We start from the raw sequence: 16403 nt of genomic DNA on the forward strand, positions 1-16403 counted from the left end.
AGAAATTATTTATAAATTTGTAGTCGCGGATAAGTTTGTTTTTGAAAGTTCTATCCATCTTCAATATCAGTTTCAATGCATTTAGGCTAACTGAGCTAAAATCAAGACTTAAATGATTTGGTGGATTATTTTAAATTTTATTTCTGTATTTTGACACCTTATATCGCCAATCAATTAAAATTAACGTTTTACTATAAAATAAAATCCTATTTCTTACTCGTTTCGCTGTTAGGCATGGGTAATATGGTATAAGACGTTGCATGAAAGTTTGCTTCGCAGCTTGTTGATGCCCCTTGATATACATCTAAATAGTTTCATTGAATAATAGAATGCATAGTATGACGGGAACTAACATGTTTTCACCATCGCTATTTGAATCATCTTCAATTAGCTACCTGAAAACTTTCGACCATTCAGCTAATGTTTAGTATGCAACCATTAAGTTGCGCGGCAGACTGAAAAGTATTTCGGCAGTCTGTGGATGTCATGTATTTTATCTTAAAGTGCGTTAGGAACCTTTACAAAAAAAATAAAATTTAAATTAGAAAAGCATTGGCTCCTTAAACATTTTGGGACCACTAATGTAAAGGTAAATATATCGCATTTTTAGCCACAGCTTGATAAATTTCTCCGACAGAAATAACAATACGTATAGAGGGTTTTATCTCATCATATAGACCGCTTCATTAATTTTAGAAGAGATGAAAACAGCCCAGAGGCGCCTTCTTTGGTTATATCCTTAGCAGCAATTAGCATCACATGAGATAAACCGATTAGGCTTGCCTCCCCCGTGTAGTGAACTCGGGGCGAGGCGAGTAACTTAATTCCCGAGTTTAACCCAGACACAAACAAACAGCAAACAGCGGAAATGTGATGTGAGAAAGTAGATGAGATTGCCAAGGCTTATGGTTGGAGCGATGATAAGGTTATTATAACTCATGCTCTGCCCAAACTAAAAGGGGTTGCGAAGGTGTGGTATGAGGGGTTGGCTACAGTCTCGTACTCCTGGGATGAATGGAAAGATTTGCTTCAAGAATGGTTTCCATCAGTGAAGGGTACCCAGAGGTTATATAACGAAATGGTTCAGAGGGTTAAAAGGCCAGACGAGACAATTGAGCAGTATTATCATGACAAGGTGGCCAAGGCCCGGTTATGTGGGATCTCAGAAGATGCAATGGTTGATTTTTTAATTACTGGCCTGAAAGATAGACGTCTCATCACCGCTCTTAGCACCCGAGATTTTTCAACACCACAGGAGTTACTAAAGACTACCAAACAGATAGAAGATCGATTAGACTTAGTCAGTGACCCCAAGGGAGTTAGTTATGATCTGAGTAGGAAGGACAGATTTAGAAGTACTAGGCCACATCAACCCCAAGGCCCAACTGGCAATAAGCCACAGATGCAGTTAGCTAGGGGTAGTCCCCAGCAAGAGGATCTGGGAAATCGTCGTAGACCGAAGTATAATGGCCAGGGGGAGCCCTTGTGTTTTAACTGTTTCCAATATGGTCACATGGGGAAAGAGTGCCAACAACCAAGGATGCCAAGGTGTGGGAAATGTGCTAAGTTTGGGCATGAGACGAAAGACTGCAAGTCAGGGGCAGTACTTCACTTGGGGTCAGGGAAATTGAACGATGATGGGAACGAGAAGTATTTCAAGGAGGGCCGAATTAACGGCAAGGACATTAGATGTTATTTGGATTTCGGTAGTAAATGTGTGCTGATCCGTAGGCAGAATGCGGAATGGTTGGGGTGCCAGGTGGAACCTGTGTTACCGGAATTTGTTATTACCGGATTTGGATCTGGAAGAACGAAGCCGGTGGGCCGGTTTCGAGCCTTCTTGGAAGTAGATCAGGCTAAAGGTTGGGTGACAGTCTACGTTGTCGAGGATCACGTACAGGAAATTCCCTTGTTGGTTGGGCAACCATTTACTGAACAAGAGCATATAACCGTAGTCAGGAGGAGCAATGTGATTAGATTGTTTCAAGAAGAACACGTTGAAGATGGGGATGACTGTTTGAGGAAATTGATGGTCCCTGAATTGCCTAAGCCATCAGTATGCCTTTGGGCTAAAGATGCCAAAGTTATTCCGCCTAATTATGTCGGGTTCGTCAATCTATATACAGAAGACTTGGGTAATGCTGGTAAAGATTATTTCTTGAACGCACAGCTACGATTTCAACCGGGGCAAGAGCATTGTATACCAAGGAGCGTTATCAATATTGATGGGAAGGGACAAACAGTTATTCCTGTAATTAACATGGCTAGCAGGGAGTTGGAGATAAAAAAGGGTCAGAAGATGGTTAGGGTGGAAGGTTGTGAAGAATTGGCAGAGGATACCCACGATTTGGACGTCAAGCTGGTGGGGACGTCCATGTTACAGCCGCTTCAGAGGGAGAAGATCAAGGTGGGTCAAGGTGTGACCAGCGATCAGAGGTTACTACTCTATGCGTTATTGGATGAATATCGTGATTGTTTCGCTGAGGATTTGAGAGAATTGGGGCATACTAACCTAGCCGAGAACCAATAACGTACCGACCTTACCGTTTATCTTTTGCTGAAAGGGAGAAGGTTAGGAGTAAGGTAGCCGAGCTACTGGAGGCGGGGATTATCGTCGACTCAGATTCCCCATACGCAAGCCCTATCTTAATTGTTAAGAAGAAGACAGGTGATGAAAGGCTATGCGTGGATTACGGTGCCTTAAATAGAATCACTAAGCGAGATGCTTTTCCCCTGCCACGGATAGAGGATCAGCTGGAGGGACTCCAAGGCAGTTGTTATTTCACGAGTTTAGACTTGGCTTCCGGATATTATCAAATACCGATGGAAGAACGATCGAGAGAGAAAACCGCGTTTGTGACACCGGACGGCCACTATGAATTCCAGGTTCTCCCTTTTGGGTTAACGAACGGTCCGGCGGTTTTCCAGCGGTTGATAAACGCAGTATTAGGTCCCCTGAGATTTTCCATAGCATTGGCTTATATGGATGATATATTGCTACCCTCAGTAGATGTTGAAGAGGGCATTGGGAATTTAAGGACAGTCTTGGACGTTTTTCGAAGGGCCAGGTTGACGTTGAATCTCAGGAAGTGCTCTTTTCTGTTGGATAAAATAGACTATTTGGGATTCGAGATTTCCAGAGAAGGAATCCAACCGGGCCGGAGGAAGATTGAATGCGTGACTATGTTTCCGAAGCCCATTAACATACACGAAGTTAGAAGATTTCTGGGCCTTACGAGTCATTCAGGCGATTCATAAAAGGGTATGCAAGTATAGCCCGGCCTTTAACCCAGCTTTTACAGAATGAAGCCAATTTTATATGGACTGAGTTGGAGGAGGAAGCGTTTGTTAAATTGATGGAGTTGCTTACGCAAAGACCCGTGTTGGGGCTCTTTGACTTCCGGGCTGAGACGGAAGTGCACACCGATGCTAGTCAGTTTGGAATCGGTGGAATCCTGCTACAGAAGGGGGGAGATGGTCGTTTACACCCCATCATTTACGCTAGTCGAAAGACCACAAGGGAGGAATCGAAGTATCATTCGAGCGAGTTGGAGACGTTGGCCATGGTATGGTCCATGGAGAAATTTCGAGCTTATTTGATTGGGAAGAAGTTTACTGTGGTGACCGATTATAACTCAGTTCGGAATACAATGGCGAAGAGAGATTTGGTACCGCGAATTGGGAGATGGTATCTTCGAACACAAGAATTCCAGTATGACATTGAACATAGATCGGCGGCTAGGATGGCTCATGTGGACTGTTTGAGCAGAGCACCCCATGATCCGGCGGAAGAGTCAGAAATTGTTCATGGGTTAGATGTTCTTACAACGGAGGTTTCGTTAGATGATTGGTTGACGATTGCTCAGTTGGAGGACCCACGAATTAGGGTTATCAGAGATCAGTTAAACAAGAAGCATAACTTGTCAAAGGAAGATAAACGGGTGAAGGGCGAGTATGAGATAAAGCATGGAAGAGTTTTCAAGAAGGTTATCGGCGAAGGAGGCGAACAGACGCTGTTGTGGGTAGTCCCGCAGAAAGTTAGATGGAGAATAGTTCGACGTTGTCATGATGACATAGGGCATTTCTCGGTTGACAAGACTCTGGCTAAGGTTAGGGAAACATATTAGTTTCCGGGGATGAAGAATTATATCAGTCGATACATTGGGTCTTGCATGGAATGCTTATATCACAAATATCCCGGAGGAAGGAAGCCGGGGTACCTGCATTCCATAGACAAGGTGGGAAAGCCGTTGGACACAGTCCATATGGACCATTTGGGACCTTTTATTAGAAGTACCAAGGGAAATATGTATCTGATAGTCATCGAAGACGCCTTCACAAAGTTTACCATATTGAAGCCTGTTCGAGATGCGGGAGCTGGGCCAACGGTTAAGGTGTTGGAGGAGTTGATAGCGATGTTTGGGGCACCCCGGAGAGTGATAACGGATCAGGGATCTGGTTATACTAGCAAAAAGTTCAAGGCTTTATGTGAGAGTTCAGATATAATCCACATAAAGAACGCAACAGCGACCCCACGTGGGAATGGGCAGGTCGAGCGGTATAATAAAACGATCACTCCAGCCATAGCAAGTTCATGTCGGCGGCAGGACGAGAGAGATTGGGATGAAAGACTTGGCCATGTCCAATGGGGTGTGAATAATACAATTAATCAGGCTACGAAGAACACACCTTTTGGCCTATTGTTTAACTTCCGGTCACGGAACCCTTCGGGAAATGTCATAGCGGATGGACCCTCCTTCTAGGGTGGATCTAGAATGTTGCGGGAAGGTCTCCAGGGGAGATGGACACTACCTTTTTAAAATAACTCCAGATGGCGCCAGTCGCACTCGAAATCGCGAACCCTAACTGGGTAATTGTACAACCAACAGTGATTGAGTGCAAACTTTAAAATTAAAGGAGAGTCACGTGAGGGGAAATTTACCTGGCTAGTTTTAGCGTCGCAGCCTACTTGTTTCAGCTACATAGTATTTAGCACTGTCAAGGGCAAGAACTTCCACTCCCTATTACAAATTCTCTCTGACACCATGAAGCCACGATAACACTTACATTTGAAACCCATGAGGAGACAGTCGCCATTGCTGCAAAAGAAGGTTTCAAAGCGATCAGTTCCAAAGGTGAACTTATACTACGAAAAACAATGGAGTCAGGCGCTTCTCTAATCTCCGATAAAAGAACTTATCAAGGTAGATTTATTACTAACAGAGGGAAAGATAGGTTCGATTCGGGCAAATTATGCGGATTCGAGATAGAAATGGCGTGACTTAATCTAACAAACATCACGTGACCCATTGAACGGTTGAGGGAGATAAAAGGTGTCACCTTGGTTTCGTTGGATATTACAATGGTGTCTCGCAATTTCGACGTTTAAAAAGTGTTACTGGGGGAGAGGCGAGCGTCAGAAAGGTGCTCATCGATGTGCGATTAGGAACCAGGTCCAAGAAGTCAGAGACATCGAAATGGTAAGTGATGCAGTTTAGAGTTCCTAAGTAAATTGCGCGACTCGCAAAAAATTCCTTTTGTACGTGAAAAATGGGATATATGTTTTGTAGAACTTAGAGATGTGAGTCGGTAATTTACCGTCCGTAAATTACCGGTAATTTACCAAATACCGCGTAAACTACAGATTTATATCTTACCGTAATTTCAGAGTGGTAATTTACCGGTAAATTACAAAATTACCGCGGTAATAAGCATGTTAAAACATAAAATACCACAAATTACGGTAATTTTTGTAATTTCAAAGTTTTAATCTGTAATTTACCGGTAATTTTTCGGTAATTTACCATTTCTAAAAATTACGGTAATTTCACATTTCTAGTAGAACTTCAGATCAAATAATAATAGGCCAGGACAGATAGGCCAAAAAAGGGCTTGACCTAGAACATTTGAACATAAAGACGAAAATTGGTACATTTGTTGTTTTTGACCCAACAAAAAATATACTAAAAGTCCCCTGCTGTATAGCGCGAGCTTTCGCCGCCATCTTGGAAAATGGCCGCCGTGAATTACAGCTACAATGTATTCCACGTTCTTCTTCAAAAATTATGAAAATTGGAACACATTATGATTGGAACCACTTGAACATCATGGCAAAATTTTACAGCTCTGTGTTCAATAGTTTGGTCGCCATATTGGAAAATGGCCGCCGTGAATGCTAGGTACAGTATTTTCCACCATGTTGTTGGAAAATTATGAAAATTGATGGGTATTATAAACAGAGCTGTGTGAATCTCATAGTAAAATATTGAAGCCATTAGTCAGATAGTTTGGCCGCCATGTTGGAAAATGGCCGCCATCAATGCCATTTAGATACAGTATATGGTTCAAAAATTATGAAAATTGGTAATTATTATGTTGAAGACCGTCTTAACATCATACTTGAATATTGAAGACGTGCTACTGATAGTTTGGGCGCCATCTTCGAAAATGACTGCTCAAAGTGCCAAATATATTACCGACATATAAGTTTTTTCGATATTTTTTATTGAGTAAATGATGTTCATGAACGTATAAAACGCCATAAAAATAACTATTTTCGAGTCTAAATTATCGACCCATCTTCAAAAAGGAAATATTACTATCCTAAAATCTGGAAAAAAGAAAAGGAAAGCCATATTACACGGATTTTGGTTAGGAAAAACCGTTTTATACGGGGTATATACATTCTAGTGTCGTTAAGGATTAGATTTAAGACACATTTTTAACATTTCGTTCATATTTCTTGTCATCCTGAAGAATTTTTATTACGGCTAATACCTTGAAAATGACCACACATTGCCCAGCAATCTACATTCACAGTTCTTTATACAAGATGTTCTGCAGACTGCAGGTACAAATAAAGAGTGTTACAAAATCATCTGATGCCGGAAGGAGAATGGTGTGAATGGGATTAAGTCGTTTCCTAGCTATTTTGGACTTGAAGATACGCTCGGAAAAAGTGTAGTTTTGCGGTGTCAGTTGTTGGATGAAGCTTAGCGAGATCAAATGAGGACTTGACAGTATATGTGACAACGGTTCCATTATACGTGTAATATCTACATAGTTGAAGCGTGACGTGTCAATTATCACCCTAAAAAAGCGAAAAGAAATCTCTCTTCGGCAGCAGCTATGGCTTCCCTAGATGCAATATGGTTATTAAAAAAGCGCAACAAATTTGTAAGATGTTGATTATCTGTCATTACTTTAAACCACGCCTTGTCATAACCACACCCAGTTACAGCACGTAAATGAAAGAAATGTTCTCTTAACCTTTTTAACTCAAAGGACTTATCGTGGCGGAGGGGGTCCGAGTTCGGTGTGACGGTTCGGAATTTCCTTGGGTTCGCCCTTGGTTCAGACCTTTCCTTGCCCCATTCCGTGAGGGTTTTGCTGGGCCGCTTCGCCCCCGCCCGGGTGTTGCCTAGGCTCGCCCCGCTATTGGCAACCTTCTAGGGGTCGCGGATACACTATTTGTTTGGGCCGTATGGCACTGTTGTGCTTGGAGAGAACTTCCCCCTCCCCTCGAGTGTTCTGCTGTCTTAATACTTCCCTGTCACCGACCACCTCCTGAATGGGGTTGCCGCTGACGGTGTCCGGCTACTGTCACCTGCTCAAGTGGCGTTTGTCGGTCCCACTGGCCGATCCCGTGTGCCATGACGGCGGTTCCGCAGGTTCAATTGGGAATATGATGGGGAGGGGCGCTGATATGGCCCCCAGCTAGGTGTAGCGCCTAATCAAGGTTTCTGACATGGAATTATTATGAAAAATCTTCAGGATGACGATGAATATGTATGAAATGCTAGAGATTTGTCTAAATTCTAATCTTAAACAACACTAGAATGTATTAACCCCATATTAAATCATATTCTCTAATCAACATGTTGAGAATAACAGATTAGAATAACTTTTGTTTCTTTCAGAATTTAGGGCAATGATTTTCATGTGGCCATTTTTAAAGATAACGTCGATAATTTCGACTTCGAGACATTTTTTGTTGTTTATTACGTTAATGAAAATCATTTATTCAAAAAAAGGAATTTTAAAAAGATTTATATATTTGAAATATATCTAGCATTTCCAGCAGTCATTTTCGAAGATGGCGCCCAAACTATCAGTAGCACGTCTTCAATATTCAAGTATGATGTTTAGATTGTCCTCAACATAATTATTACCAATTTTCATAATTTTTGAGCCATATACTGTATCTATATGATATTGATGGCGGCCATTTTCCAACATGGCGGCCAAACTATCTGATTAATGGCTTCAATATTTTACTATGAGGATCACACAGCTCTGATTGTAATACCTATCAATTTTCATAATTTTCCAACAACATTGTGAAATATACTGTACCTAGCATTAACGGCGGCCATTTTCAAATATGGCGACCAAACTATTGAACACAGAGCTGTAAAATTTGGTCATGATGTTCATGTGGCTCCAATCATAATGTGTACCAATTTTCATAATTTTTGAAGAAGAACGTGGAATACATTGAAGCTGGAATTCCCGGCGGCCATTTTCCAAGATGGCGGCGAAAGCTCGCGCTCTACAGCAGGGGACTTTTAGTATATTTTTTGTTGGGTAAAAAACAACACATGTACCAATTTTCATCTTTATGTTCAAATGTTCTAGGTCAAACCCTAAAAGTCCTGGGCTATAAAGAGTTGTTAGAGAATCTCGAGTTTAGGAAAAATGGAACATTGGTTTCGTTTCTGTTTTATAGAATTTCGCGAGAATGCCAATTTCCGCACAATTTTAGAGAATCATAGCTCAATTCCGCACAAATGTTTTGGCCCACTCGACCACAGTTTTTACAAAGAAATTATAGTTCAGCCTTTTTTACCATAACCCATTTTTCAAAGATTTAGGGTTACAGGGTTCGTACAAAATTTTGGGAATGAAACTCCCTGACTTTTCCGGGTTTTCCCTGACTAAATTGCACAAATTTCCCTGAATAAATTGCACAAATTTCCCTGACTAAATTGCACAAATTTCCCTGACTAAATTGCACAAATTTCCCTGACTAAATTGCACAAATTTCCCTGAATAAATTGCACAAATTTCCCTGACTAATTTGCACAAATTTCCCTGAATAAATTGCACAAATTTCCCTGACTAAATTGCACAAATTTCCCTGACTAGTTTGCACAAATTTCCCTCACTAAATTGCACAAATCTCCCTGACTAAATTGCACAAATTTCCCTCACTAAATTGCACAAATCTCACTGACTAAATTGCACAAATTTCCCTGAATAAATTGCACAAATTTCCCTGAATAAATTGCACAAATTTCCCTGAATAAATTGCACAAATTTCTCTGACTAATTTGCACAAATTTCCCTGACTAAATTGCACAAATTTCCCTGACTAATTTGCACAAATTTCCCTGACTAATTTGCACAAATTTCTCTGACTAAATTGCACAAATTTCCCTGACTAAATTGCACAAATTTCCCTAACCATTTGCATTTACGTGCATGGCGTGAATATGTGAAAACCAATCTAAAATCACTCGAATCATTTTCGAACGAGTTGTTATTGTTACAAAAATAAGCCAATTAATTCATTTCAATTTAACAGTAACTAAATAAAATCACAAATACCCGGAGCGAGTTCCGCCAAATTTCGGACTCTGCTCAAATCTCAGTTTTTTTGTTTTTCAAATGGAACGTTTATTAGACAACATATTTTCTGGTCACCCTTATTCGGACTTCAAATTTCCCTCCAAGATATTTTTCCCTGACATTTCCCTGACCTTTTAGGCCCATTTTCAATTTCCCTGACTTTTTAGCTACATTTCCCTGACTTTTCCCTGACCTTTTAGTCCCATTTTCAATTTCCCTGACTTTTTAGCTACATTTTAAATTTCCCTGACTTTTCCCTGACTTTTTAGTTACATTTTCAATTTCCCTGACTTTTCCCTGACTTTTTAGTTACATTTTCAATTTCCCTGACTTTCCCCTGACCTTTTAGGCCCATTTTCAATTCCCCTGACTTTTCCCTGACCTTTTAAGGCCCTTTTTCAATTTCCCTGACTTTTTACTGATCTTTTAGGCCCATTTTCAATTTCCCTGACATGTTCCTGACCTTTTAGGCCCATTTTCAATTCCCCTGACTTTTTCCCTGACCTTTTAGCTACATTTCCAATTTCCCTGACTTTTCCCTGACCTTTTAGGCCCATTTTAAATTTCCCTGACTTTTCCAGGTCGTGTACGAACCCTGGCTTAGCTTTGGTTTGGGTAGGGTTTGGTTAGGTAAGGCTATTCAGCAATAGAGGCTTGCTATTTACTAAACTTGAGATTTCACCATTACAATATCACCATCGATATAGAAAAGGGTATTGAAAGACGACAACCGTTTTTCAATGGCATTAAAACATTAAACTAAGCAATAACAAAGTACTAAATCCATGGGCACTTTTAAACTTTTATGTTTACTTATGGTTTCTTTTTTACCTTAATTAGAAAAAAAATTCGAATTAGTTTGATAAATAAATGTCTAATTTCTAATTGAATTGAATTGAATTAGTTTCTATGTCTAGTTGCTAACTGGCTAATTAATTAGTTCATAAATATTTCCCTAATTGCTAATTGGCCAATTAATTAGTTCATAAATATTTCCCTAATTGCTAATTGGCCAATTAATTAGTTTATAAATATTTCCCTAATTGCTAATTGGCCAATTAATTAGTTTATAAATATTTCCCTAATTGCTAATTGGCCAATTAATTATTTCATAAATATTTCCCTAATTGCTAATTGGCCAATTAATTAGTTCATAAATATTTCCCTAATTGCTAACTGGCTAATTAATTAGTTCATAAATATTTCCCTAATTGCTAACTGGCTAATTAATTAGTTTATAAATATTTCCCTAATTGCTAATTGGCCAATTAATTAGTTCATAAATATTTCCCTAATTGCTAATTGGCCAATTAATTAGTTTATAAATATTTCCCTAATTGCTAATTGGCCAATTAATTAGTTCATAAATATTTCCCTAATTGCTAATTCTAATTCAATTAGTTGTCAGCTAATTAGCTCAGCTCTGGCTAAACTTTACCACTTTAGCCCTTAGCACATTCAAAATACATAGTTTTGTTCAATAAATATCATCAGAAGTGAGATGAGACTAGAAGTACTGAGCTAACCAAATTCTTCACTCTGCGAAAGTGAATATTCTTGATAACACAAGAACGGTTGGCCCTCTGATAGCGGTTTCTCAATTTTCCCTCAAAGTTTTTCACAATTAAAACGCAGCGCTGAGACACTAAGCCTACTTCATTCAGATTCTCGCGGCATTCGTAGACTGGGGCGCTCGCGCTTGGCTTTTCCGCGAGATGCCGCGGATGACGTATCAAGGAGAAAAATCCGCTAAAAATCTTCTCCGCAAATTTGCTTTTGCCCCCAAATTTCAAGTTGTCGAAGTGTTTCTCCTGTGTTTTCCCTCATATTTAAATTTTTGGAATCAGAAGAGTTTAAACTCTCAAAAAAGTAAGGTTTTCTTTAGATCTGAGATAATTTTTAAACCACGTTGCTATTCCTTTAAACAGTTTTGAAATTAAGCCAATTAAAATTTCCATAAACAAACATTAACCTTTGCGCATGTTCCAATAGTAGGCGAAGGAAATCAGTCCAAAAAAATGGTAGGCCAAAAGTCTGGCAGTCTCCGATAATGGCGCTAGGTTTAAGCGAGCACCGTAGGGGGGGTGTTGCTTCAATATGGACCACGACCATTGGTACCGATTCTTTGATTAAAGTGGTTAAATTGGAAATTTTCAGGATTTGGGAGCTGGTTGATGGGGGATTGGCACTCGTCATTCGGGAACGTCGAAGAGCAGCGAATGAAGACGCGAGCTTAGAGTTGGTGGTCCGCTCCACGGAACGGCGGAGTGAAACGCCCCTCGAAATTTCCCAAAAAAGAAACAAAGTCTTTCGAGGTAACTTCATCAAATTCGAGAGTTCTTTTTTGAATTTTGGTTTTGTATTTTATTAATTGCGCCCATTTCAATCTTTTTCAAATTGCAGGTGGTCGTTCCTTCTCGGCGGGGTCAAGGAAGGTCAAAGTGCAACAATCGAGAGACTGACAACGAAATGCTAAAGTTCATTTTCAAATAGATTCTTAGCTTTAATCTCAATCGAAGACAACGAAATTCAAAAGGTAGAACTTGATTCTGGAAAAGTTCAGTTCGGGAAACAACTTGTTCAGGGTTAGCAATAAATTCCCAGATTCCCCAAATGATTCCTCAATTTTATTTTCCCAAATTATTCTGTAGCTCAAAAGCTATTTGTCAATGTCAATAGGGATATTTCTTCAGAATGTTATTGAGTTACAAACAAGTCAACTCTTCATTTGAACAATTATCTTTTAAAAACAAATTTATTGTGCTATTTTGCAATTTTCGTTAACCCAAGAACTGTTGTCAAGTTGTTTTCCACTGGAATCAAATTGCCTTCCCTGGCTAAACTTATAAGCAATTTCAAAGCATTTTTGGCGGTCAATTACAAAACTCAATGTATATTCCAGGGATTTCAATGACCCATGGTCATCTCTAATGAAACAAGGGAGTCTTCGGCCTCTCTTCTAAACTCCGTCAAAGACACTTTCCAGGTAATTTCACGACAGAGACAATTTCAGTTCGGACAAACTACGTCGAATCGAGTAATTGCGGATGTTGAAGGTTCCAACTCATTGATTCATCTGTCTTACAGCGGACGACCATTTCTTCAGTTGGGAGAAGAAGAATTCGAGGCCAATGGTGACATTTTCAACGTGCAGGTGAAAGTCCCCACCCTGATGGGCCATTTCAATCCAAGTGAGTGCAGTTTAGAACTCCATAGCTATCAATTGATCAATTTTAGATGAAATATGCTAGAACTCTTCAATGTTTGGTTTAGAAGGCGTGTCTTTAATGTTTTTAGCCTCAAAATGCGAACGCGCTGAAATGAAATGAGCGTCAACCGACAACGAGACACACAATGAAGCTCCCGAACACTGTTACTTCCCTGTCCCTGACGTCACCAGCCATTAGTGTACTTCCCCGAGTAAATACGGGAATGTGTTGGGAGGAACAATGTCCCGAATTACGCAGTCATAAATGAGCCGCCCTTAAAATCAAGGTCAACAATCGCCCTCTCCAAATGTAACAAGAACTTCCTTAGGAATAAAACCCTTGGAATCTGATGGCGGTGTTCAGAAGAATACTAGGCATTCCAAACTTACACGAAGCTTCGCGGGATGGTGACGTATATAGAGTAAAGACATTATTAGCATATATAGAGTAAAGACATTATTAGCAAGAGGGGAAGACCCCGACAAGAAGGAGGGGGAAAATGGTGGCACGGCGTTACACGTCGCTGCCCAAAATGGACATGTAGAAATCGTCAAAGTACTTCTTGAAAAGGGAGCTCGAATTGAGGCCATCGACAATGAAGGCAGAACACCCTTATACTTGGCATCCAGGGAAGGCAAATTGGACGTCGTCACCCACCTGATCCAAAAGGGGGCGCAAGTCAATCAGACCAAAAATAATGGCTGGACACCCTTGTTCGTCGCTTCCCAGAATGGTCATTTGGACGTCGTCTTCCACTTGATCCAAAATGGGGCGCAAGTCAATCAGGTACAGGAAGATGGCGCCACACCCTTGTACATCGCTTCCCAGAATGGTCATTTGGACGTCGTCACTCATTTGATCCAAAAGGGGGCGCAAGTCAATCAGGCCAATAATAATGGCGCCACACCCTTGTTAATTGCTTCCGAGATGTAGTCACCCACTTGATCCAAAATGGGGCGCGAGTCAATCAGGCACTGAAAGATGGCGTCACACCCTTGTACGTCGCTTCCCAGAATGGGCATTTGAATGTCGTCATTCACTTGATCCAAAATGGGGCGCAAGTCAATCAGGCCCATAAAGATGGCTTCACACCCTTGTACATGGCTTCTAAGAATGGTCATTTGGACGTCGCCACATACTTGATCAAAAACGGGGCGCAAGTCAATCAGGCTCGTAACGATGGCGTCACACCCTTGTGCGTCGCTTCCGGGATGGGCCACTTGGATGTCATCAGATTGTTGCTGGAAAACGGCGCCGACATCCACTTGACTAACAGTGTTGGCAGAACCGCTTTGTTCTTCGCGAAAGATTCCGTTAAAAAACAAATTGATAAATGGTTTGATGATCTCGAAAAAAGGAAGGTGAAAAAAAGAGAAATTTCGAATGAAGGAGCGAAGAGCGAGGCGGCGGGATCGAGATCTGTTCAGACTGAAGATCCTGATGAAGAGACTTCAAATCTTCCCGTCTTGAATGAAGACAAAGAAAGATTGGAAGGTCAAGTCTCGTCGCTCAGGATTCAAAAAGAGAAGTTAGAGTGAGATTGAAAATCTGAAGCGAGAAAGATCGGAATTAAGCGGATCAAGTGAGACGCCGGACATAAACAGCGCCGGCCCTTCGAGAAGTGACATTGACGAGATTGAGGCCCGGGAAAGGGATTTGGTCCAATTGACGGAGACCCTATCCAAGATGAACCAACGCAATGCCGAAATGAGGATGAAACTCACAGACAGTTCTGCGAGGGCGAGTCAAGGGCAACAGTTCAACTTGGTGAATCAAGGGACCATTAACATCGACGGGCCGGTGACCATAAACAACATCAACACCCCGATAGACCAAAGAAACATAACCCTGGGAGACAAATCTGGGGTAACTAATTCAACCGTCAATAATCCACCTTATTTCCTATCGCCGGAAGTTAGGCTTATCTCGGCATTCGTGGAGGGGAATAACGGGAATAAATTAGTCTGTCGTCTGCTACAAAGGCCAAAAATATGTACTGTAGCAGACGACAGACGAATTTCTTCCCTCCACGAATCCCGAGATTAGCCTAACTTCCGGCGAAAGGGAAAGTCTCGACCAGGGATATATTTAATTTTAGGAGTAGGAATGGAGAACGGAACGGTTTATATTTACTTCAGTTACTCCGACTCATAGACCACTGCCCAGTATAGAACCCCAGCTCCCTCCCTCCAACACGTAACGAAAAGTTTAAATTATATCTTATTGATTTTCAAACTTAAACTACGTTTTGATGACGTTGCTGACGGGGACGAGGTAATTTCTTTTTACCTCTGTCGCTATGACCCTCCCGCCTCTTCTTTCATACCCCCCCCCCGTCCGTCCCGAGGGGGAAGGGGGTCCGGGACTTTGGCACGAGCCTAGAATAATCTGTTCTCCATTCCTACTTCTAAAATTAAATCTATCCCTGTCTCGACGCTATCTGAGAATGCGCTAAAGCTTCCACATCCAATTTAAAGAGGTAGGAGGTTCCTTTACTTTTAAAATAAGACAAGATTCTTGAAATGATTTAAAACGAGGCTTCACCCTTTTAATCTATTTTGAAATTCTAAATGCGCGGCATTTATTTTCTTTTCCCTTTGACGTCATTATTACGTAAGAGCTTGGTTCACGCGCGAGAAATCGCGTGTCGCGCGCTGAAATTAAAATTTTCAAACTAGGCTTAGCAAGAACATAATAGGAGTGGCTAAATATGCGCCTGTTTCTATCAACTGATAAATTTCCACCTTTTCCAAAATAACACAAATTGGACATGTTTTTACCCCCAAATTATTGCTAAATATCTCGTTTATTGCCACCTCTCACATTTTTTTACTATCTTAGTTTCGTTCTACCCTAAAAGGAGGCGAACTTTCAGCCACTCTTAAAATTACGCTTAAGATTGAACTTAGTCTTATTTCTCTTACATTTTTCACCTTCTACGTCACAGGGAACTAACATCAACATCCAATCGCCTTAAATTTTGAAGATCTTGTTTTGAACGGACAAATCTCTTCTTGTTTCATCCAAGTTTACGTAAGGTCGGTACAATTTTGAAATTCTTAAAAAAGTTTCATTGTAACAGAGAAGTTTCATTGTTTTTTATTTTCAGGATCAACGTCATCTTGTCGTCACTCCGTAGAAGTTGGGAAGGATGAACGTGTACGCGAAAGCGGGGGATCATTCCGGATGAAAAGACACGAGTGTTCGTCGCGTACGCGTCAGAAGTCCAGACGCATAACGGATGAGGTCGAGATATCAATTACAAGTGAAGGGAAATGAACAGTAAGAGTTTTAGCGAGTGGAGGACCACGGGAAAGAACTACGTTTCCGATTTTGACCCCCTATCCTAAGAGAAGCAAAGTGACCGCATGCCAACTCAGGAAGCCTGACCTCGGGGAAGGGGAAACCTCATTCAACCCACCAACCTTACCCCTCATCTAACCCAACCTTGTAATTAACCTAAACCTAATATTTACCTTAATCCAAACCTACCCCCTACTGAGGAGACAGGCTCTGCTTCTGAAAAAGGACATTGTGGTCAAGCACAACCTGTATAGGTTGTTA

The 16403-nt window shown here is 40.9% G+C and overlaps 1 protein-coding gene, 1 long non-coding RNA gene and 1 pseudogene across 2 annotated transcripts; all 3 read left to right on the forward strand.

Annotated features, from left to right (window-relative positions):
• The first annotated feature begins 1078 nt into the window (after nucleotides 1–1078).
• LOC149666145 (uncharacterized) lies at nucleotides 1079–4127 on the forward strand. Its single transcript, XM_089841491.1, has 3 exons — nucleotides 1079–2502; nucleotides 2565–3213; nucleotides 3294–4127. Exons 1-3 carry the CDS (start codon nucleotides 1079–1081, stop codon nucleotides 4125–4127), a joined length of 2907 nt encoding a protein of 968 aa, XP_089697617.1.
• An 8420-nt stretch (nucleotides 4128–12547) lies between these two features.
• LOC149666146 (uncharacterized) lies at nucleotides 12548–14377 on the forward strand (annotated as a pseudogene).
• On the forward strand, nucleotides 14194–15878 carry LOC149666147 (uncharacterized). Its single transcript, XR_016368266.1, has 2 exons — nucleotides 14194–14705; nucleotides 15787–15878. It is a non-coding gene; the product is annotated as an uncharacterized LOC149666147 (long non-coding RNA).
• Nucleotides 15879–16403: the final 525 nt, after the last annotated feature.

The sequence above is a fragment of the Phalangium opilio genome, unplaced genomic scaffold (genome assembly GCF_054372755.1).
Source record: "Phalangium opilio isolate 3A_F unplaced genomic scaffold, DU_Popi_V2 ptg000060l_1, whole genome shotgun sequence".
Lineage (NCBI taxonomy): Eukaryota > Metazoa > Arthropoda > Arachnida > Opiliones > Phalangiidae > Phalangium > Phalangium opilio.